Source organism: Falco naumanni, chromosome 1 (genome assembly GCF_017639655.2).
Source record: "Falco naumanni isolate bFalNau1 chromosome 1, bFalNau1.pat, whole genome shotgun sequence".
NCBI classification, from domain to species: domain Eukaryota; kingdom Metazoa; phylum Chordata; class Aves; order Falconiformes; family Falconidae; genus Falco; species Falco naumanni.
The window spans coordinates 38371613-38394107 of record NC_054054.1 but is presented as its reverse complement, the minus strand read 5'-3'; the positions used below and the strand labels follow the sequence as shown (position 1 = coordinate 38394107).

The window sequence follows — 22495 nt, the reverse complement described above, 5'->3', positions numbered from 1 at the left end:
GAGCCGGGAGAGGGACGTGCAGCCCTGTGTCCCCATCCCCGCAGAGGCATCCCCGTGGCTGGGACCACATGCAGTGCCCAGGGAGGCTATGTTTGACATTCCTCTGTCGGCGGCTGGGGCCGGGGTGGTGTGTGACAGGCACGTCGGTGGCATTTCCGAGCACTCAATGGTCTTCGGTGACCTTGTGGGGCTGCCCTTACCCGTTATCCGTCCCGTTAAGCCCACAGGACCTGGGGATGGAGCTGTGGGGAAAGTCATGACTGTTTTCCCAAAGTGACCCCCGCGGGAGCCACCAAAACACTGCCCGCAGCAGCTCGGGTCCTCGGCCTGCCTGTGTGCGGGAGCTCCAGGGGGTTCTTGCACCCCCAAACGCCCGAGGGGATGAGCAGCTGGGGGTCCAGGGGGCATCAACAGCAAATTCACTGGAGCTGTGGGACAGAACCCTGCTCGCAGCGCTGGGCTCTGGCATGTCTCCCATTACGGGCAATAAGGACAAACATCCCCACAGCTCGGGGACATCCCTGCTGCCTCTCTGGGACCATTCCTGCCACTTCAGTTGCCCAGCAGGGCCTCCAGACCCCCACCAGCATCTCCCGCACCCCAAAACCCACATGGGCAAGACCCAATGCACCATCCTTTTGTGCCGTGAGGGGGGGGGGATGCTCAGCACCTCCCTGGATCAGGCCCTTTGGCCACGGGCTATTTTTATCCTGTCTGGTGGCAGAGCCCAGCGTTCAGCCATACAAGGAGCCGCCAGCCATCCCAGGGAGGTAATTTGTCCCCGAGGTGCCACATTGCAGGTTGCCCAAGTGGACAGCAGCGACCGGGGAGGGAGGGATTGTCACCTCAGCCAAGCAACCCGCTCGTCTTACGTCCCACTCGCCTCTTGGGGACACCTTGTCCATCCGTCCCCCCGTCAATACCCAGCCCCTGTTTCTCAGCTCACCCCAAATTAGCACCTGGTGATGAGCAGGTTCCTGATGGATGAGGGCATGCAGTTAGAAATAGCTCGCCACTCCGGCCATCAAGGGGAGTGTGGTGGCCATGGGGCTAGTGTGACCGTCTAGGTGCTGGGCTGGGGGACAAGGGGAGGGTGGGAACCTGGACCCCCTCCCCTCATCCCCCAGCCCAGACGATTGTGGTTTGCCACATATCTGTGGCAGGGCTAAGTGACATGCCCAGGGACATCCTGGACACCAGTGGCAGAGACGCTGGGACTTTGCCACCTGGGGAGGAGTGAGGGTCCCTGGACCATGCAGCATCCCACAATGGACCCTCAAACCATGTATCCCCTCCGGTGGAGCCTCCTGCCAGGGGGGCTTCTCACCTCCTGGAGGGCAAAGGGACCCCTCCAGGCTGCCCCCCCTTCCCCCCCCCGCCATTGCAAAATCCCAGCCCGGAGGGTGGAAGGAGTTTGGGGTCACCATGAAGAATAGGAGGCAATTCTGGCTCACCCCCTTCTGCCGGGGGCGTCCCCACCGGGTGCACCCCCATCCCACAGGCTGCCGAGCCCCTCCCAGCTGTGCTCGAAACCCCATCCCAATGCCGGGGTGAGGGGCTGCTCCTCCCACCCAGCTCCTGCAGACCCCAGTGTAGGGGCTGGGGGCCGGGGGCGCAGATGGATTTGGGGGGCACTGAGAGGCTGGAGAAAGGCTCAAACTCACCCGAGCGTGGACCACCCCCCGGGACCGTGGAACTCACCGTCGGAGCGGGTCAAGGGGCAGCGGGCCGGGGGCTGGGGGGCGCTGGGGGCCCCGCTTTCGGGGCGCGGAGCCCCCGCTGCCGTCCGCCGGCATCTCGGGGCCCCGGGGTACGGGTGGCCGCGGGCGCTGTCCGGCGCGGAGCCGCTCAGGGCTGGCAGCCGGCCCGGGCTCGTCACCGCCGGGGGGGCCGCCCGCCGGCCACGGGGACCGGGGGGCGTGGGGGGGGCGGCGGCGGCGCGGGGGGAGCCAGGGTGCACGTCTGGGGGTCCCCCAACACGGGGGGGAGGGGCTGGGTGTACCTCCCCTCGGGGGGTGTGTGTGTGTCCCATTGTGGGTGCGGGGTTCAGTGCTCCCACCCCTGTGCCCCCCCACTCTGGAGGTGCAGGGTTGGGTGCCCCCACACACCGAGGTGACCCCAAAACTGGGGGTAGGGGGCTGGGTGCCCCCCCTGCCCCAAGGTGCCACCAACACGGAGGTGCAAGCGGGGACCCCAGCACTGGGGATAGGGGGCTGGGTGTCCCCCACTACCTAGGTGCCCCCAAAACCGAGGTGCAGGGCTGGGTGTCCCCCTACATCGAGGTGCCCCACCCTCGGTGCTCCCCCCACTGTGGGGGTGCGGGGCTGGGTGCCCCCCTGCACCGAGGTGTCCCCAAAACTGGGGTGCAGTGCTGGTGCCCCCCTATACCGAGATGCCCCCGCCCGGTGCTCCCCCCACTCTGCAGGTGCAGGGCTAGGTGCCCACACACACACCGAGGTGTCCCCAAAACTGGGGTGCAGTGCTGGTGGCCCCCTATACCGAGATGCCCCCGCCCAGTGCTCCCCCCGCTCTGCGGGTGCAGGGCTAGGTGCCCACACACACACCGAGGTGCCCCCAAAACGAGGGCTGCCAGCAGGGCCCTCCGGTACAGTGGATACGGCGCTGGGTGCCCCCAAAACAGGGGATGCAGGCGGGTACCCCCACTCTGGAGTTGCAGGGCTGCCCCCCCTCCCTCGATACTGTGCCCCCCCACTGCAAGTTTGCGGCCCCCTTGTCCCACGCGCCCGCCACGTGACAGCAGTGCTCGGGGAAAACCCCCGCCCCCTCGGTGTGTTTACATCGACCCGCCAATCAGCCGCTCTCTAGCAGCAGACCCGCGCGGCAGGGAGGGCGGTTTGTGCCGCCTCTCCCCATTGAGCGCTGCGCCCGCCAATCAGAATCTGAGCGAAGGGGCGGGCGATGTGGTTATTTACATCGCGTCTGGTCACGCCCACCCCGCCACGGTTCCAGCTCTGAGCGCTGCCCGTCTAACCCAACGTGGGCAACGCGTGCGCCCAACCAATCCGACCCTTCGAGGTTAACCAATCCGAAGGCTAGGAGGTGGATCCGAGTCGCCAATCAGCCAGCGGTACAGTGGGTGGAACTAGAAGCTAGAGTGACAGTGGGATGGTTGAATAGCGACATGCTCGAGCGGCCTTTCTTCCAATCAAGCTCAGAGAGGAGAACGGGGGGGGCGGGGACCTGCGGCGGCGCTGGCCAATGGGGCGAGACGGCTGCACTGGGCCTGTCCCCGGTACGCTGGGCGGGCTGTGGCGGCGGCGGCGGCGGCGGCGGCGGCGGCAGTGGCAGCCCGCGGAGCGGCACCGGCCTGGCCCGGCCCGGCCCGGCCCGGCCCGGCCCGCAGGTACAGCGGCCACAGGGGGCTCCGGGACCCGGTGCCCCAGGGGCTTCTCGGGAGGGACTGTCGGGCCTCCGGTTGGTGCAGGCCAGGAAGGCCCCAGCGTGGCCCGGCCTGAGGTAAAGCCTCGCCGGGCGATGCTCGCAGGCCCTGGCCGTGCCTCGCAGTTCTACCGGCGCCACCCCAGGGCTCCGGTAGCCTTCGGTCGGGGAGCTGTGGGTTGTGCGGCCGCGCTCCGGCCTTGTGCCTGGCGGGGTGTCCTACAGTCGGCGGGGGACGGCCGCGGGGAGCAGAGCCGTGTGTCAGCCAGCATGGCTCGGATCTGGAGGCCGGCTGGCAGGCCCCACGATGTACTGAGGGGAGCTTCCTTCCCCCGGGACATGCAGGCCGTGTAGAGCCAAAGCAGGGGAGCCCGGGGCTGGGGCTGCCGGAGGAGCCTCTGACCCCGAGGGGGAGGCAGATGCGGGGGATGCCCAGGAGCCAGGTATTAGTCGTGCACCCCCGTCAGAGACCAGCAGAAGGCCCACCTAGCTGGTTTCACCAGTGCTGGGGCCCTGCCAGCCTCCAGCTGCGCGTTCTCCCAGCCCCTTGTCCTCTCCTGATCCCGTGGCACCCCTTGGGAGCAGGCTCCCCAAACAGCCCCCATGCTCCCCTCTGTATGGGCCAGGCCTTCAACCTGTGGGGTGGGGTGAGGGGAATGTGCCACCAGCCTGCTGACCCATGCTGTGGGGAGGGGATGCGTTCAGCAAAGCTGTGGGGGAGGGGAACCCACTCAGATCTGCTCCCACGGCATGATCTCTGCTCTGGCGGAGCATACAGGGGACAGGCACAGTGGTCCCGCACGCTGCCATCACTCTGGAGGGATGCCTAACCTGGAGACAGGTGGCATGATGTGCTCTCTTTTCAGATTACAGTGACTGGAGGCTGGTTTCTTAACTTTGCCTAGAAAAACTAGTCCAGCTGGTGCCATGGAAGCTCGGGATGTGGCACACAGGTGGGTTTGGGCTGGGAGAAGGTTGCCCTCCCTGGCCTGGGCCTGCCTGCCTCTGCCATCCATGTTTACAGGGGACAGAATATGGCACCAGCAAGCTCAGCATGGTGTAGCCAGCTCCTGGCTGTGCCCTTCAGGTATTTTGTTACGTGCTGGCTCTTCAGGTTTCAGTCTGGCATGCAGTGACAAGTCAGGTATTGCTACAGGAGCATCACAGCCAGGTAGGGAAACTTCTCTATGCGTCTAACGCAGTAACTGCTTGACAGGATGCACACTGGGCTGTGTCACTTTGGGGTACAGTTGATCTGGATCCTTGTTCCTCTGTCAGCCTTGGCCATAGAGGCCGCAGAAAAGGCTGCATGAAGCTCCCAGTTGTGTTTATTCAGTTCCTAATAGCTTGAGACAAAAATATGTGTTATAATACTGCATTGAAAATGTCCACGTTTCCTTTCTGTGTGAAGTCTGCAGTTTTTCCCCCTGAAGAGCTCCTGGGTGGCAAGCTGAGGGGACAGCCCTTCTCTAGGCTGAGAAAGGAAGAGCCAGGCACGCGTGCACATTGTGTCTAAGATGCACATGTGTCCTTGCAGGATTCCCCATGTACTTAAGTGAGACGGGCAGAAAACACCAGCTCTATGCAGGTGGACAGTGTATCCCAGGGCTCTTTTAGCCGGAGCTGGACGCTGATATCCTCCTGCAAACTTTCAGGCTTTTGTTCTGGAAGTGAAGAGTCAAGGAGGGAAGTGGGCTTGTTCCCCTCCCTTGAAGCAGCAGTTTGTTTTCCCCTGTCAGGCGGCCTTTGTGAGCTGCAGTTTGAGGCTGGCTGCAGGACAAGGAAGCAAGACCCTCAGCGGTTCACCTCTTGCCTGTTTATCCATCACTGCCAGGCTGGCCACAGCGCCCCAGGGACCGCAGCTGCGCAAGGACAGTGTCTGTCCCCGGAGCTGTCATCGTGCTGGCCCTTCCACCAGTGTTAATTTGATCCATGCCAGTGTTGTCAGCAACCAAAATCCAGGCTGCTGGAAGGCAGCTGCCAACCAGCCTGCCCAGTGCCTGCTCTTGTTTGGTGTTGACAGGGCGCATTTTGTCAGGTTTTGGGGGCCTGGAGAGCAAGGCCAAGCCCTGGCAGCTGCGACCACTCTACCGTGGTCCAGCTGCCAAGGTGCAGACCTGAGCTCCCAAAACAAAGGTTGAATTGCCCCGTCTGCCTTAGCCCTCTTGGTCTCACCATGCTTTGCTTCCCCTGAGTCAGAGTGGTGTGGAGAGCAGGCATCTGGCCGGATCAGGCAAAGCCGGGGATGCAAGTACAGGGTATGCACTGTGAGGTGTCTGGAAAGGTCGGGCCTCCGGCACGAACAGACTTAAAGCTGCTCCTGCAAATCTGGAGAACCCTCACAAAGCATGCAATTTGCTGCCCTGATCTCAGTTCCAGCTGCTGTTGCTGCAGAAATTGTACCGCTGGCTTTTGCTGCTCTCTGTTCTTCCTGCCCACAGGCAGGCAGGGAACATTGTCCCTGCTTTGCCCTGTGGATGTCCCTGTGTGGGGAGCTTGTGGTGTGTCTGTGAGAAGAGCATCTCCCAGCTCTGATAAAGTTTCCCCTCCCAGACCAAAAGCAGCCACAACTGCCCAGGGATCTGGAAGGTGCTGCTTGATGATGCTGTGTTTTGAAGGCTTTACAATTTCTGTTAATAATTCCCTTAAATTGCAGAATATTGCTGCTTGTGGGCTCATGTGTGGTGCTACTTGGCCGTATCGCTGCTGCAGTGTATTGCAGCGTTAATCTTGCTGAGCAGCAGGACCTGTTTGTGAGCTGTTGAGTGCTGAATGTGTTGTCTTTGCCTGAGATTAAAAGTAGCTCAATGAAGAGCAGTGTTTAGGATGAGTTTGAAATTAGGTTTCTAAGCATTTCTTGGACACAGCTCAAGAGCGGTGTTTGATGTTTCTGGTGATTTCAAAATGACAGGGTATCTGGTGGCACTTCATTTTGTGCCTGAGCAAAGTGGGGATTGTTCTTGTGGATGCAGATTAAAATAGCACAGTATGAGATTATCCCCCAGATCAGGGATGGAAATAGGAAGCAGTTTCTCAGCAACTGAGGTCTGAAAATGGAAAGCTCCACATCTGCTGCAGGCAGGGACTGTCACCCCCTGCAGCAGCCCAGCACCTGAGAGTAGTACCAGGAGTCCAGCCTAACCTTAGAAGTCCAGAATAACCTGGAAGATTTAACATCCTTTAATTACAATGGGTTGAGGACAGCAGGGAGCAGTGGGTGACTCCCCCAGGTCTGCAGCAGCTTGTCAGCTCAGTGCTTCAGCGTTGGTGGTAGGGAATAAAACCTGAAACGCCAGTATAATGGGAAGGAGAAGCCTGGGGAAAGAAAAAAAAAAACCAAAACCAACAACTTGAAAGACGTCAGGGTGGTGATCGAGTGTGGGCTGGGCTGGAGATGGATTGCAGCCTAGCAGAAAAAGTCAAACCCAGTCAGGCCAGGTTCCCCAGTGAGACCCAGCTGGGAGCAGAGAGAGGGGAGCACCGCAAGTGCCATGCAGGGTAGCTGGCAACGCTCATGGCTGCTGGAAAAATCTACATGGCTGGGAGATAAAACGTGCAGCCTGGGACTCTGAAGTGCAGAGACCTTATCTGCAAACGGAGATTAGAGCAAGGTAATCTCTGCGTTCACTGTGCGGGGTACAGGTGGGCAGGAGGAGAGGCTGGTGCAAGGAGCAAGGGCGTTGCAGGTGGGGCTGAACCTGATCAACCTGTGGAGCACGAGCTGAGATAGGGGAATCTGGTCCCTTGGGAACTGAGGCTAACAAGTTGCCCTTCTCTTAATTGCTGTTTTGGAGGAGTTTGAGAGGTGGCCTGCAAAAACATCCAGCCCTCTCCTCCCCTCCTTGCCCAGCACTGCTTGGGCATGGATCAGTCCTGGGCTTCTAGTCAAGGACTTCATGCTCCAGTATGCCTCTTCTGTCTATGGGAAGCATTTCCACACTGGTTGAGTGGAGGAGAGAAACAGTGAGTTTCTTTTTATGAATGCTCTAGAAGTTGAAATTGGAGTGGTGTTAAACCCAAGGTGCAGCTGGGGTGAGGATGCAGCACTAACCTCTCGCCTTCCCTCACAGTGACAGCCCTTGCAAACCTAGCTGTGCTCCTAAGCACTCGCAGGGCAGTCAGGAGGGAGAGGAGCCTTTAAAGTGCACAGAGAAAGAAGGGCTCATGGGTTTGTTGGCGATTTGTTTTTTCTGAAGTCTGAGCTGTGCTGGGTGCGTTTTCCTGCTGAACGACCAGCCCGTCTGCAAACACAATGATTCCCAAAGCTATTTATAGATATGGGAGCCCTGGCCGGCCAGCCTCCTCCATCACGTAAGCCGACGCTCCCCACCGAAGCAGCCTCCGCTGAGGTTTTGGCTCTGGCCACGCCAGCCTGTGAGGGTAAGGAGGACCATATGTCCATTGCCTTGAGCCAGGTGCGCAGCTGTGCTCGATTCTCTGTCTGGTGCTGACTTGTTAACCCTTTGGGGGCAAAGGGGAGGAACATGGATCATGCTATGCTTGGCATAAGAAAGGGGTGCTCTCATGGGGGCAGAAACCAGCCGGAAGTGGGACTCGCAAAGGTTCTTGCCTCCCAGGAGGTACTCAGTCCTGCCGTGACCAACCCTGGTTGGTTCTGCTGTGTGTTACCCTCCTGAGTTAGTTAAGGAGACAGTCTAACGGCCTGTTTCGAAGGAGTAGATAACCATATGTGTAATTCTGGGGTATTGAAGTGCATTATCCAGATTATTAATGAACACTCAATGCCTTATGCTGCTCTGTTACAGGAGCCTGAAGCGTTCCTGCATGTACGCTCTTCTCCCAGGACAGTTCATTCCAACCATGGTGCAATCCCACTGTCTCCAGCCTCTTGTCCTTACCCCTTCCCACCTGACAGCCAGTGCTGCAGCCTGTCGACATGCAGCACTCTGCATGTGGCTTATTGCTGGAAAAAACACTTGCCTGCCAGATTAGCTTGCTTCCCTGCCACTCTGAGCGCATTGCCCTGTGTTATCTCTGTCTCTGCATCAAGTTCTCACCTCCTGTGCTCCTTCTGCAGCACAGTGGGTAGCTGCACCTGCTGTCCTGGTGCACTTGCTTCTCTCTTTCAGCCTTGTCTCCCTCAGAGTCAGCTGCCCCCTTTTATACCATGCTTGGGCGCTGCCTGCTCTAAGGAGTCCTTCCGCACCTCCTGCAGAGCCAGTCCACAAAGTTTCTGCCCTTCTTGCATCAAATATCTCAACACGGTGACAAGGGGATGTTGCTCCACTTTGTAATTTCAAGGAGCAGAAGCCAAATGGGACGAGGCAGCCTGCCTGGCCTTGCAGCATCTGCTCTGAAGCAAGGGTAGCGCATCTCACACAGCACAACCCAACCGCCTCAGCAGGGTTTGCACCAGCACAGGATCAGAGTGCAGCGGCAGAAATGCATGCAGACGGGTCAGGGAGGTGGGCACAGCAGCACAGGGGCGAAGGGATGTATCCACACAGAAATGTGGATCTTTCCTCAAAAAAAAAGTCCATCCCTTTTAGATGGTGTCAGCATTGGGATGGTGGTAATGTTTTGGCATCTTCCTGCATGAGCTGTGCTGATTAGTTTGTCCTTGGATGTCTCGGTCACTTGTGCTTAATTTGCCTCTGTGACTATTTCCAGGCTGATTCAGCCAGGATGGTCTGGTAGCCCCAGCTGGTCTCTGATCCTGTAAAGTCTGTAGCCTTGAAGCATCACCCAAGATACCAGATGGGGGCTGAATTTCTGTGTTCCCAGCTCATGTTATGTCCAGTACCTTTTGCAAAGGAAGCCTACCTTGCCAGGCTGCTGTTCCAGCTCCAGGCGAGTACAGGAGCATTGAGAACGATGGCGATGCTTGTAAAGACTAGCAGGGACCTCCCAGGCTTGCCTCCCTGCCTTGCAGGCAGCCCCACGGCGTAGCTCCTTGGGATTTGCTGTGCTCTGGATCAGGACGTGCAGCTCTCAGGAGGTGATTTGTGTGCTCTGGATGTGTTTTCAGAGCTCTCAGTCCCCAGGTTGAAGTTTACTTTTTTTATATATATCTACCTAATTTTCCAGGGGAAAGGAGAAACAAATCCAAGCAGCCCTCACTATAAGAGGGCAGGCTTTTTATTTATTTTAGTTTTAATGGGGAGCCATGGCTCAGAGCAGTAAGCCTGCTGCAGTGTCTCAGCAATATATCAAAATTACCCTGGCTCTGTGCATTCTTGGTAGAGCATCAACAGGCTGATGGTTACAGCGCTGTTCCGGTGACTCAGATAAATAACACGCAGACCAAAACATACATTGAGCCTGGCTCGGTCAGACTGGAAAATACAGTCTTGGAAGCTGCTTTTCCAGGCAAGGATGGCCCTGTACAGCCAGGGCTGCTGTGAGGGACTGCTGGCATGCTCCAGGCACCAGCTGATAGGGGAAAACCATGACCGTGGGTCCTCCAGACCCAGCTGTGAAAAATGGGAGATAAAAACACACTTTGGTGGTGGTGGTGGTGGTTCAGGTTTTTTTCCCCTTTTGTGTTTGGGCTACTGAAGTAGTACATCAGATAGGCTGTTCCTTTGCTGTACGTACCCCTGCCCTGGGTATCTGCTGCCCTTCACCCTGTACCAGCTAGCACTGGTGGGAGGTTTGGGTGCCTGTTGTCTTGTTGGATGAGTTTTTTCACCCAGGATATGTGCAGGCAGGAGTTACCCTCCGGTAGGGACGAGCTGGCATGGCAGCCGGCTGTCCCAGTGCTGTGGGGCAGCCTGTCTCTCCTGCCTGCTGCTTGCTGCCTCCTGTTTCTCCCAGCAAAGTGCAGGGGCTTCCCTCGACAGAAGGGCTCCTGTCTCCCTCTGTGATGCTTAAATGACTGTGCTGGCCTCTCTGAGCTCCCTTTTTGCTTGGGGCCGTTCAGAAACCTCTGGCTCTGGAGGTGGGGGATGGCTGTGGGTGAGGACTGTGGGATGGCTCGGGAAGCTTTGGGATGGCTTAAATCTAACAAAAGAGTGTGGCAGGGAAATGTGTGCAATAACCACAGTGAAACAACTTCCATGCAGTGAATGTGGGGGATTCTGAGTCTGCTGAGAGGGGCTGGGAATGGGGCTTTGGACACCTGTGTGTTTAAAAAAAAAATAAAAGAAGGAAAAAAGAAAAAAGAAACAAACAAAAATGGTCCTGTTGGTGATAAACAAGTAGCATTGACACTGATGTGGAGGTACAAACACTTCCCATGCTCCGATTTTGGTGAGCAGTAGGTCTGTTTACACAGCCTGGGGACCATAGCAGATGTGCCCAGGGCTGCCAGCAGCAGGGGCCCTTCCTGGAGTCCCAGTTCTCCGTCTGCAGGGGATGGTGAAGCTGAAATCGGGAAGGCAAGCTCAGCCATCATCCCCAGACCCTGCCTGCCCCATGGCAGCAGCTGGGGACGTGGGAGCCCTTCAGTTTGCTCCAGGTGCTGGAGTGGGATGTGTGGATGGCCAAAGGGCTGCAGGCACCATGCAGACGTTGGGGTGCTGGTGGTGCTCTGGGCTGCCCTGCTGTTATAGTCTGTTTGTGTTGAGAGCTGCTGCCTTCGCAGCTTCTTGTATGCCTGAAAAACCTGTCCTGCTGACGGGAGCTGCGATGAAAGTCCTGCTGCTGTGTTATAAACCTGGAAGGGAAACTAGACACAAACCATCCTTTCATGTCTCTGCTCCCAAACCACAGCACACCGCCCTCCTCTGCCTCTCCTCCTCCCGTGGCACCCATAGCTCCCCACAGCCATGCCATGGGTCCTGGGTCACCCAGGCCAAGTGTTCGTGGAAAAAACCCTTTGCTGTTCAGAAAGAGCTGCAAAGCTGTGCTGAGAGCTGGCACCACAGGAGCAAGGTCTCTTTGCAGCCAGATTAGTAAGGAGTGTGCTTGTGGGAGTCTTGAGGAGGGAGGGGAGAGTTTTTTCTTTCTTTTTGTAATTTAAAAAATTACATAAACCATAAAATTAAACATTGCAAAAAATTTCCCTCTTTTGTCGTGCTGCTTCTCTAGCTAAACTGTTGTCTGCAGCGGCTGGTACAGAGCTGCTGGACCAGCACAGGCACCTCGCTTCGTCTCTTTGACAGCGACCGCCTGACATAGGGTGACAGAACGACATTTGGCTCTACCCAGCACCCATCCTGCCTGTCTGTGCAGAGGACCTGGCTCTGGACGCTGTACGTAAGCTGTGAACCCCGCCAGCTTCTCAGAACTCGTGTGTCCTTGGGCTCTGGGCTCTGCCTGTGCAGACATCTGCGCTGGCGGCGAGACAAGCAGGGAGGGAGAGAGCTCCCCCGTCCAAACCTTTCGTGCATTTTTGCTTGCTTTGCAGCTCTGTTCCCCTTCCCGCCTGCCCTGTGACTGTCTCTTGCCAGACTTGAGCTGTCTGTCGTCAATAAGTCTCGTTGATCCTGGGAGAGCCGCCGTGTTGGCTTTGGCATGGTTGAAGTTTCTGTGCTCGATTCAGAACCTTTCTTGCTTCTCTGCAGATAACAAAGGCTGCTTCATTATGGCGTGGTGCTGTGTCCCGAGGCTGCAGGCAGCCTGAGGGCCTTGCAGCTCTTTCTTTTCCCCTTTTTCCCCTTTTTCCTTTGCCGAGAAGCAGCCATGTTAAAGCTGTGCTGCTCTCGGGGACCCAAGAGGATCAGCATGCCAGGGCTGCACACCTTTGTTGTTGGTGGAGATGCTTTTCAGAGACTGACATGCAATGGCTGTTGTGTATTTGTCTGTGCTTTGGATTCCTCCTGAAAGTGAGAATAATCTGCGTGGCGCCTAGAGCAGGCTGCATTTATCGAGTAATGTGGAATCCCCACTTCCAGGTGATCGGAGCGGCTGCTGGCCTGCAGATCTGACAGCAGCTATGACCTGTATGGAGGCAGAAAAGACCAGGCTCCAGTGGGGTCATTGCTTGCTTCCACAGCCTTGTAGGGGGGCTCATGGAGACTCTGAGAGGTTGTTTAATTTGTCTTTGTGTTCCTAAAGTTGGATTAGGCATCCGTGGTGCCCATCAGTAACTGTTCCCTGAAACTTTCAGGAAGAGGCTTGCCCCCTTGCAAAGGGCGTTATTTCCCGTTGTCAGTAGTGGCCTCTGCAACCTCACCCCTCCTCCAAATCCAATTTTTAGTGCCGCAAAAACTGAGCACCCTTCTGTACCCACAAAACAAAAGACTGATTTTTTTTCTGCAGCTTCCATCTGTACATAAAGGGTTGTTGTGTGGGGCTCCCTCCTGTCATCCTCCTTGAGACCAAACCAACCTGCTTCTGCCAGTCACCCCCAGAAATTGTGTTTTCCAGCCCCTGCTTGTGCAGGGTGCTCTCCAGTTCATCGCTGTGCCCCAGTGCTGTGCTGGAGCTGGATGCAGCTCAGCTCCAGATAAAGCCTTTACCAGGGGAGAGTAAAACATACAGCTAGGATGTCATTACGTGATCTTTGGATGTTTTCCAGCAGAGTTGTGCTGGCCTTACTCTGTGGTTTGCTATTCTGTAGGATTTTGCTATTGAATTATTGTCTCATTTGTCTGTCTGTCTGTCCTTTCCTCCATCTGTTCCTGGGAGCCTTTTGGAAATTGAGATTTGGGATTCTGTAAGGTTTGTCTAGCTTCAAGCCACGCTACTGGGACTCTGAATGCCTGCTTTAGAAACAGGCAGCCTTCATGTCGCAAACCAACAGGCTTTTGCAAAATGCCATCTAAAAATAAAGAAATTATGGCAGACAAAGGGACACGAGCTGGTGTGCATATGCTCTGCCAAAAATTTCAGCATTTTAGGGTAGGAGGCAATCTGCTTCTGTGGTATTGGTGTGTTGACTGTAGTGATAACCCAGCTGTGGTCTTCTGGTGTATTTTGTGGCAGATTTAAAATAAATGTGATGGATGGACGAGGTTTAAGGTACCTGATGCCTTTCCAAACCCTGTTCACAGCTTCTCCAGGAGTTGCTGGTCAGGTCACCCCTTGCTCTAAGTCCAGACCAAGTATGTTCAGGCTATCCTTGATTGGTCAAAACCATGAAAAATAAATGCTGCCACTGCCAGGGAGGTTTAGTGCTGCTTCTAGTGCTTTTGAGGAGGGGAGGGGAGTCATAAATAGTGCTGTGCCTTGATAAAAGCAGCCTGGAAGCATCAGGTTCTTGTGCTGGAAGCCTCAGTTGTCACCCATCAGCACCGCCAGTGGCAAGCGCCCATATGGGAGCTGGGGGGGCTGGGGTGAGCTGGGGGGCACGGAGGTCCCCAGTGGCTCCCTCAACCCTATGTTTTTCTTCCCAGAGTCAATAATGATGAATGGCTCCGACCTCGCCAGTACGACGGCATCCAGTCCCAAATCCAAAGAGGACCAAGTAGTTAATGGCCACGATGAAAAGGAAAACAACCCCTTTGCAGAATACATGTGGATGGAGAATGAAGAAGACTTTAACAGACAGGTAAGACTGGGAGGGTGGTTGCCAGCTCTGTGTTTCTGTAGCTAAAATTGAGGTGAGGGAAAATTTTCCTTTGATGGGCACCCTGAAGTGTGAGTCACAGCCTGTGTGGGCCCTGTGCGGAGATGGTGGCTCAAGGGGAGAGTCATCCTGTTTATATTGGATCTGCCTGTAAGGCCGTGGGGAAAAAAACACCTCACGATGCCTTTGACCCTCTCAGATCTTTCTCAGAGGGGTGGTGACAGCACCATCATTTTCTGTGCTTTGCTGCAGTAACAGAGACCTTCCCTTTCTGCATGCTCAGCTGGAGGGCAGAGGACCAGCATAAAAAACAGTGCTCAAAATTGGAGAGCATTTGTAGCTTGGCTATCTCAGCAATGAGTTCCTGCAGTTAGTACTTCTCATTTCGGGTGGAAGTCTCCGTTTCAGTGAAATGGTCCCAAACACACTTGGAGCAGCCAGACCACTTGGTTGGAGCCTTGGCCACTAGATGCTATGTCTGTAATGGCCAGCTAAGCTTTTGAGAGTTTCTAGTAGATTGTAGTGGGACTTGAACAGCCTTTGCTTGTGGAATAACGATGCAACCCTGTGAGCTGGAGCAGGGCAAGCAGCCGCATAACATCCTCATGCTTCTGCTTTGGATCTTCAAATGCCAGGGCAGCAGGAGGCAGCAGGGAATAACTTGCTGGAGGCTCACTGGTCCCTTCTGCCATCACCCCAGTAGCTGGAGACAAGTCAGACACCTCAAACTGGGTGAGGAAGGAGCCCACCCCTTCAGCTGGCTGAGCTCTGCTACAGGCAGAAGCCCTGAACCTTCCTGAATGCATGTGCCCTCCCTAAAACATCCCTGTGAGTGTGGCCAAGCACCAGATACCTATCACCAGGGTGTCAGGAGGCTGGCAGGGAAGCACCTCTGGAGCTGCGGGCAGGCTGGGCAGAGGGGTTTCATGTCCCCACCACACCCCTGGTCACCAAAGGAGGATTTCATCAGCTTTACTGGTGTTCTCAGCAAAAAATCTCCATATGGTAATACTTCGGTCTTGTTCCCACAGGAGGAAACTGCAGCCACTCACTGACAGTAACTCCTGGTGAGTGTGCAGCAGCCTTGTGCCGCCCATCACGTTAGCAATTGTTAGCAGGCTGTGACTCAAGGCTTTTGTTTTATTTAATGACGCGATTAGGCAGCAGCTGGTCCCCACTAGCAGCTTTGATGATGGAAATGTGCGAGATTAATTAGTTAATGTTTGTAAAGTGCTGCGTGGTGGTTTAGGACTGTCATGGTTTAACCCTGGCCAGCAACCAAGTACCATGCAGCTGCTTGCTTACTCCCCCCACAGTGGGATGAGGGAGAGGATCCGAAGAGTGAGAAAACTCAAGGGCCGAGATAAAGACAGTTTAATAGGTAAAGCAAAAGCCATGTGTGAAAGCAAAGCAAAGCAAAACAAGAAATTAATTTGCCACTTCCCATGGGCAGGCAGGTGTTCAGACATCTCCAGGAAAGCAGGGCTCCATCACACGTTATGGTTACTTGGGTAGACAAATGCCATAATGCCAAATGTCCCTCCCTCCTCCTCCTTCCCTCAGCTTTATATATACTCAGCATGACATCATATGGTACGGAATATCCCTTTGGCCAGTTTGGGTCAGCTGTCCTGGCTGTGTCCCCTCCAATTTCTTGTGCCCAGCCCTCTTTCTGGCAGGGCATGAGAAACTGAAAAGCCCTTGACTTAGTATAAATGTTACCCAGCAACAACCAAACCCATCAGTGTGCTATTGACATTGTTCTTGCACCAAATCCAAAACACAGCACTGCACCAGCTACTGAGAAGAAAATTAACTCTGTCCCAGCCAAAACCAGGACAGCTGTGTTGATTAAAAGCCTGATGAAGGCAAAGTGCAAAGCAAACCATACTGCAGCTCCATACCAGAGGGAGCATCCTGGGGTGGAGCAGCAGGGTGGAGGAAAGCAGGCAGAGGGAGATGGAGGAGGCAGGAAAACTGAGCCAAGGCCTCAGGGCTTCCCTGTATTGGGCTCTGTGTTTCTGAGATACTTGCCGATGCTCTCCTGGTCTGCCAGCCCTCACTCCTGCACTTCCAAACCCTTAGCGATGCCCTGGGAGCTCAGCCCTTCGTCCAGCTTCTGGTGAAATGCTACTAGGGGGAGAATGGTTCGTACAGAAGCTGGAATCACTCTTTGAGGGCTTTGAAATCCCTGCGTCTGCTGGTGGGGCACCAGCCAGGGTAGGAAGAGCTATCCTGCACCGGGATCTTTGTCAGTCAGAAGGCAGCACTCCTGGAAGGAGCGTCCTTGGGCTGGCATGGGATCTTGTGGGGCTCTGCTTAGGATGCCATACCTCATGCCTTTCGGCTGCTCTGTTGTGCTCCCTGGCTGGAGTTGCTTCTGAGTGCCCCCAGGAAAGGATGAGATGGCAGTGATGGGGCCACAGTGGGGGACAGCAGGCAAGTCCCTTTCAGTGGCGATGGTGGCTTCTGCAGGCTTTCCATCTGTGCCCCATGTTAAAGGAGAAATTCACAGAGATGTGGGTACCCTTAGGCTTGCTTTAATCACAACTCAGAGCTGGGCCACCACCTCAGTGAGCGGCAGAGAACAAAGGGATACAGCACAGCTTATATACACTTACCAAATCGTTAGTCAATATCTGAAGTTTCCTTTGGTCTTGTCAGTTCTGCGAATCCATCACCTGACTCTGTCCCAGTTGATTCATCTAATCGGTTCCAGTCTCTGCCTGCTTTAACTCACACAATCCTTCAAGCAGACTTAGTTCTGAACAAGCAATTCCTATTCACATAAGCTGATTTTTTTCGTAGAAACACCTGTGTTTCTGAGAGCACCTGTGTATGCAATTGATCATCTATTGTTTCTCTGTTCTTCTACTGATTATCTTGACTAAGTTTTAAACCAGCCTTGGATTAAGGCTATACAAGGAATGAGGCCTGGTTCTGCCATTTAGCAGCTTCAGCACTTTAAAGTTCTTAATTCAAAATACATTTTCTTTAACACCCCAGTGGCTTAGGGCTGCTGTAAGATCTGGGGCTGAATCCTCCTCCAGACCCACTGGCTCTTCCTTCTTCCTCAGCTTTCTGAAGCCGTGCTGCTTCCTTGTCTCCTCCACAAAGGTTTTCTGCCATCCAGGCCCTGAGCAAGGAGAGCAGGCAGGTGTTTTCAGAAACCCATGAGTTTCTTGGCATGGTCCTCCCCTGTTTATGCTAGTGACATTCCTTTTCCCACGGAGCCAGCATGTCCCAGAGGGCAAAAAGGGAGTGGTGGGCTGTTGTGGTGAGAAGAAACTCTGCTGGCAGCAGGTGAGGTTGGTGCAGAAGGACCTAGGGCAGGAGGTGACAGAACTGCATTAAATACCATAGGAAGCTCAAGAAGAGCCCTGAGAAAATACTAAACCCTTTCTCTCCTGGTTCAGGCTGTCACAATGCAGTCCAAAGGAGTTGATGGTTTCTGGCTAGAGGGGTAGCAGGCAGGTACAGGTGTGAGCATGTCCAGGATCTCTCCCTCCCTATTCCCTGCTCCAGGATCGATGTTGTCACCACATCCTTAGCTGGCAGCTAGTGCTGGCATTGGTCCCAATGACCTGTTGCATGCATCATAAAGGCTTTGGTGTGGGAAGGGGAACAAGGTGCCACTGGGCTGCAGTTAGAGTACGGCCAGCAGTGCCAAGACTCAGAGGAGAGGGAATATTCACCTGGGTTTGAATGTTGCAAGATGCACAAGGCTCTGGGCTTGCTCCATCGGTGTCCAGTAGAAGTACAGGATCCCAGGGTAGTCGTCGTCACCTGCCAGTGCGAGCCAGAGGTCCTGAGGTGTTTTTCTTTTAATATCCTGTTTTCATGTGCTAGCGCCAGCATGTAGTTTCAAGGACAGCCTCTGGAAACCCAGCTGAGGATAGAAATGGCATGTTTTGCTGGTGGTAAAGGGAATTTTCCCCTGGCCAGACCCAGTTTCCAAGGCTAGTGGCGAGAAGCTCTCCATTAGCTGAGGCTAGAGACAGGGTCCAAGGTTTGGTTGCTGTGAGAGAGCTTTTAACAGTCCTCGCAAGGAGTTTTCCCAGCTGTGATTTAAAGTGTAACAGGGACTGGCTGTGAATAACCTGGAAGTTGTTAGCACTGTGGGTTTACCAGGTTTACCTTCACAAGCTGTTTGTGACAAACAGTCTCTGTAAACTCCATGGTGGGGCAGAGGGACCCCAGGAGCCCACTGCCATTCGCAGGTCAGGGGCTGCAGCACCAGCACAGTGGGTTGCAGAGCTCCTCTTCATCCCCCTCTCCCAGGAAGACAGCTTTGATTGTAGTTTCAGGTTTCTTGTAAAATGGAAGTGTTTTTAAGCTTTTCAGAGTGTTTTGCAGTTCATGGATTCACTCAGCCCTCTTGGACTCAGTAACAGCTGCTCAGTCATGCTGTTTTCTGGCTGTCGCCCCATCTGCTCATTTTCTGGCAACCACGTGCCTGTTTAGCAGGCGGACAGCAGCTGCCCAGCTCCCTGCCTTGCTTGCTTTGCTTGAGTCAGCATCCAGAGAAAACCAGCTTGGAAGATGGCAGCAACTGGTTAATGCAACGCAGTGGTGGTACAGACCCACTTGAGGTTCAGGATGGGACCCCCAGACCCCCTCCTGCCTGTCTGTCCTGCTTCGATTTGCTTGCACACCCCTGCATGAGCAGCTCTGGAAGCCCAAGCCAGGTCCCGTGGCTTTCCTCGGCCTTGGGAGTTTTCTTGCAGTGGAGATGGCGTCATCCATGGTGCACTTAACAGGAGCCGACTGCCACCCTGCGTCAGTGCTTGCAGAGCACCGGTCTGCCAAGGAGGCTGAGCAGAGCCGGTTTAATGAACCAGAGAAGCACGGGAAGCAAGAAAGGCTGGCAGAGCTACAGCATTGCTCGATAGCAGGGGATCCGCACAACACCACACACCTCTAGTACTGTTTCCCAGCTGTGATTTTTATATTGGCCATCCCATCGGTTTTGCAGCAAGCTCTGCTAGAGCCTGGCAGCCTGAAATCCCATGCATGTGTTGATGCATCTGGATATCCCCTAAATCTTATCCTGTTCCCTTCTGGATTCACCTGGTGACGTGTGCTTGCAGACTGCATCTCCCTGGCAGTCTGCAGCGGCCGGGAAGCGATGTCTGAGTGCGGCTTTGTTCCACTCAAAAGGTGCCAGCTTCTGTGCTCTTGCACTGCCTGGGGCTGGCTACAGGCAAGTCAACAAAGCCGTGTTCATTTAGGTTTAAAATACAGCTCTGGCTGTCGTGTGATGTTTCTGAGGCATAGGCAGATGCCAAGGTGAGGTAGGCACATTGCAGACTCTTTTACCAGGTGGGGACAGTGCATGGAAAACACCCAAGATGTGTCAGTGTGCCTGTGACTAATGGGTCTCTTTGGACAGGTGGAGGAGGAGCTGCAGGAGCAGGAGTTCCTCGACCGCTGTTTCCAGGAGATGCTGGAGGAAGAAGACCAGGACTGGTTCATTCCATCGCGTGACCTGCCCCAGGGCATGGGGCAGCTGCAGCAGCAGCTCAACGGGCTCTCTGTTGGCGATGGCCACAGTTCAGAGGACATTCTGGTAAGGACTTCGGGAGGATGTGCTGCAAGGCCAGGTGAAGAGCAGACAGTCCTGTCCTGGGAAGGGGGGTGGATTTCCTTGGCGGGGTTCCTGAGTGGCAGTGGGGCGTCGATGCGAGAACTGGTGACAACACACCGGTGACGATGCATTGGAGTTTTCAGCAAGGATTTTGTTTAAGCTGCATATCATAAAGAGAAATAGCCAGCTTTGCAGAACTTTCTCTCCGGAAGTCGTGGGTGGGGCTGCCACTTGCATGTGAGCTGGGCTCTGGTTCCCAGAGCAAGCTGGGACCTTTCTTGCTGTTTTGGACAGAGCTGGAATGTCATGGCAGGCTGGTGAGGTACAGGAGGAGTACCCAGGCCTGCTGCAGGGGTGCTGAGCGCCCCAAGCCTGTATCGATTGATTTAGAGGGGTGAAAACCTGCAGGGTGGCTGGAAGAGCAGCAGTGTTAAGGCAATGCCTGTTTTCATCCCTGAAGGCAGGAGCGTGCTGCAGGGCTGTATGGACCAGCACAACGGGGATTGTTCTGGCCCAGCGTTGCTGACCATGCTCAGACTGAGCTGCTTTACCTCCCTGCTGTACCATGGAGGGGGATAAAACAGCTGCTTGCACCTCACAGCACATCCACCAGCAGCCCTGTGCTGACACAAGAACAGGGAGAGACAGAAACGGCAGATTCCGCCCCCCCCCCCCCCCCCCCCCCCCAAAAAAAAAACAGTCTGGGAGCAGATACTTTTGAGCCAGCACTTGTTCAACACCATCTTGGGTGCCTGCAAGGACGCGAGGGCCAGGGCAGATGCTTTGCACATGTGAACAGCCTCCATCCTCCTTGGCAAGTGGCTGTCAGGACGGGGCTCCTTCGGGGCGTGGGTCTGTGGGGCGATGCTTGGTGGGGAGGTGCCAGCATCTGGACTGCTGATGGGTGCACACACACACACCCCTTCCCTCTTCTCTTCCAGAGCAAAAGCACCTTGAATCCAGATGCCAAGGAGTTTGTACCCGGCGTGAAGTACTGACCATCAAGGCAGGCTTTGGAAAGACTGTGCCCCTACTCTGGGGGAAGGTGGCGGGGGGGAAGGAGGGAGGGGATCAGCCCCCAGCTGGACTCTGTGCTGTAACAGAGTTGCTGCAATGTGGCGAAATCTTGCTCTACGCTTCAAGTACCTTTTTTTTTTTTTTCCTTCTTCTTTATTTGTGTCTTTTAAACTCTTCCTTTGTATTGTCTGTCACCTTTTTTTGGCAGTTTTTGCTTTCTAGGACTTGTGGCCCTTAGGTCTGTCTTGAAGTCCAGCACTCCCCCTGCTTCAGAGGCCCGTTTCAATGTGTGCTTCAAGCCTGCTAGTGGAAAAGTCATGTTTTCTTGTTTAAGTAGGATTTGTAGGGATCCCCCTGCCTGCCTGCTCCCTCCCCGGAGGCAGCAAGCCTGGGCCAGGAGCTGCACTGGCTTTCCTTGTTTCTGTTAAACAGGATTTCTTTCACTAAAGGAAAGGTGAAGTGTAACAAGACTGTAAACCCTAAATTCCTCGAAGCAGCAGCCTGCCCAGCTCTCTGATAGGTGCTGAACACTAACTCATATGCTTCTCTTCTGGTAGATAGAGTCCTGCCTGCTTAATTGGTTGCAGGAGCTCTTAGGGGAGACCAGACTCATCAGACATCATCCCAGCCATCCATCCCAAGGGAAGGGCTGCTCCTACAAAACACGTTTTCTCCTTAAAGAATTTTTACACACCACCACCACCACCACCCCCCCAACTCTTGAACTTATCCAGCACTATGTGCTACGGCTCTGAAGCATCTGTACCTTCATTTCTCATTTAAATAAATCCAAGCAAAACTGAATAGAGTCGTTCTCAGCAGAGTGGAGTGATAAGGAGTTGGTGTCAAGCAGCCTCCCTGGGAGAGGAGAAGGATCCTCTGTCAAGATGAGTCTGACCCCTGAGGAGCACCCGAAGACTTAGACTGAGAAGGGTGTTTTTGGGAGGTGACGAGCAGTGTTTTTGTGCTGGTCCCCACAGTCCCCTTTGCCGAGGCTCTGGTGGGGGGTGGCATTCCAGGCAGAGCCACTGGAGTGGCTGTGGGCAGGATCTGTGCCTTCATAGGGTGAACTTGCTCTTGAGGACCTCCTTCCCCATTGGCAGGAGCTGGCTGGGCTTCAGCGCTCTAAACCACAGCCCTGGGCGCTTCTGGTATCTAGTATTTAAAGTCCTGTGCTTCCATGGGCTCCTTTGGAGAGCCAGCATCAGAAATCTGAATCCAGAGAAAGCAGGAGCGTCTCGGTGAGGGGCACAGCCTAACGATTAAAATAGTTACTGGCTTTAGTAACGTGGATGGGAGCTTTTGCTCATCCGTGTAAATCTCACCTCCCAGGTACTGTTACTTCCAGTATTCCTTTTACTTAAATGGAGTAGTTAATGGAGTGGGATTACAGATCCCTGAGGGGTTTGTAGAGATGGAAGCTAATGGCCACTCAATGGTCTGACTCCATTAGCTCAGCACAGCGAAGCCAGTGGCCGCAACTTCTGCTGCTGGAGCCCATCAGTGAGCCCAGCAGGAGGGCCCGGGGTCTGTGGACCACAAACACTGAGGGAGGTTTGAGCTGATTTCTCAGCTGCTTGCCGTACAGTGCGCTCCGTACTTCACCAGATCTCCCGTCTTAAAACCAGCGCTAAACCCTGATGCTACCGCAGCTGGAGCTGGCAACCTGTTGAAGATTTCTTTCTGAATAGGTGCCCCTCTTAAATACTGCTGCCCAGAGGTGGTGGGTTGGTTTGGGTTGAGTTCTCCTGTTGTCCGGTACAGCCTGTGCCTTCAGCACCTGCACGGTTGCTTCCAGCTGTCGGAGGCTCCGTCCGCTATGTGGCTGGAGCTCAGGCTGTGCCTGGGGCTCTGCAGGACATAACCCAGGGTGTGGGGAAGGGCAGCTGTATGCTGAGCAAACTTCTTTTGTAGTGGTAGTGCAGTTTTCCCCCATCCCTTTCTCTGGTTTCTATTTGATTTCTTACTAAAAAAAACAAAACCCAAACCCACCCTCTGACATGCTGTAAATTTCAGACAATGCATTATTAAAAATAAACTTTTTTTGGAACTGAGTGGTGCAGAAGCCTTGCCTGGAG

General features: G+C 54.8%; 1 protein-coding gene across 5 annotated transcripts; it reads left to right on the top strand.

Annotated features, from left to right (window-relative positions):
• The first annotated feature begins 3247 nt into the window (after window positions 1-3247).
• Window positions 3248-22471, top strand: PAIP2B (poly(A) binding protein interacting protein 2B). Of its 5 annotated transcripts, XM_040590301.1 has the most exons (5): window positions 3308-3364; window positions 11392-11555; window positions 13641-13795; window positions 19206-19382; window positions 20342-22471. In XM_040590301.1, the coding sequence occupies exons 3-5, from the start codon at window positions 13649-13651 to the stop codon at window positions 20396-20398; spliced, it is 381 nt and encodes a 126-aa protein (XP_040446235.1). In that variant the 5' UTR covers window positions 3308-3364; window positions 11392-11555; window positions 13641-13648; the 3' UTR covers window positions 20399-22471. The 5 variants fall into 5 exon arrangements, with proteins under 5 accessions (XP_040446251.1, XP_040446227.1, XP_040446235.1 ...); XM_040590317.1 differs by lacking the exon at window positions 11392-11555 and having other exon boundaries at window positions 3248-3356; window positions 13638-13795; XM_040590293.1 differs by lacking the exon at window positions 11392-11555 and having other exon boundaries at window positions 3255-3364.
• The last annotated feature ends 24 nt before the right edge of the window (window positions 22472-22495 follow it).

Excerpts from the sequence above, each read along its gene's own strand:
- PAIP2B (XM_040590317.1), top strand. The coding sequence starts at position 13,649 with ATGATGAATGGCTCCGACCTCGCCAGTACGACGGCATCCAGTCCCAAA. Across the intron at positions 13,796-19,205 it reads AAGAAGACTTTAACAGACAG|GTGGAGGAGGAGCTGCAGGA; the intron begins GTAAGACTGGGA and ends CTCTTTGGACAG. Across the intron at positions 19,383-20,341 it reads ACAGTTCAGAGGACATTCTG|AGCAAAAGCACCTTGAATCC; the intron begins GTAAGGACTTCG and ends CTTCTCTTCCAG.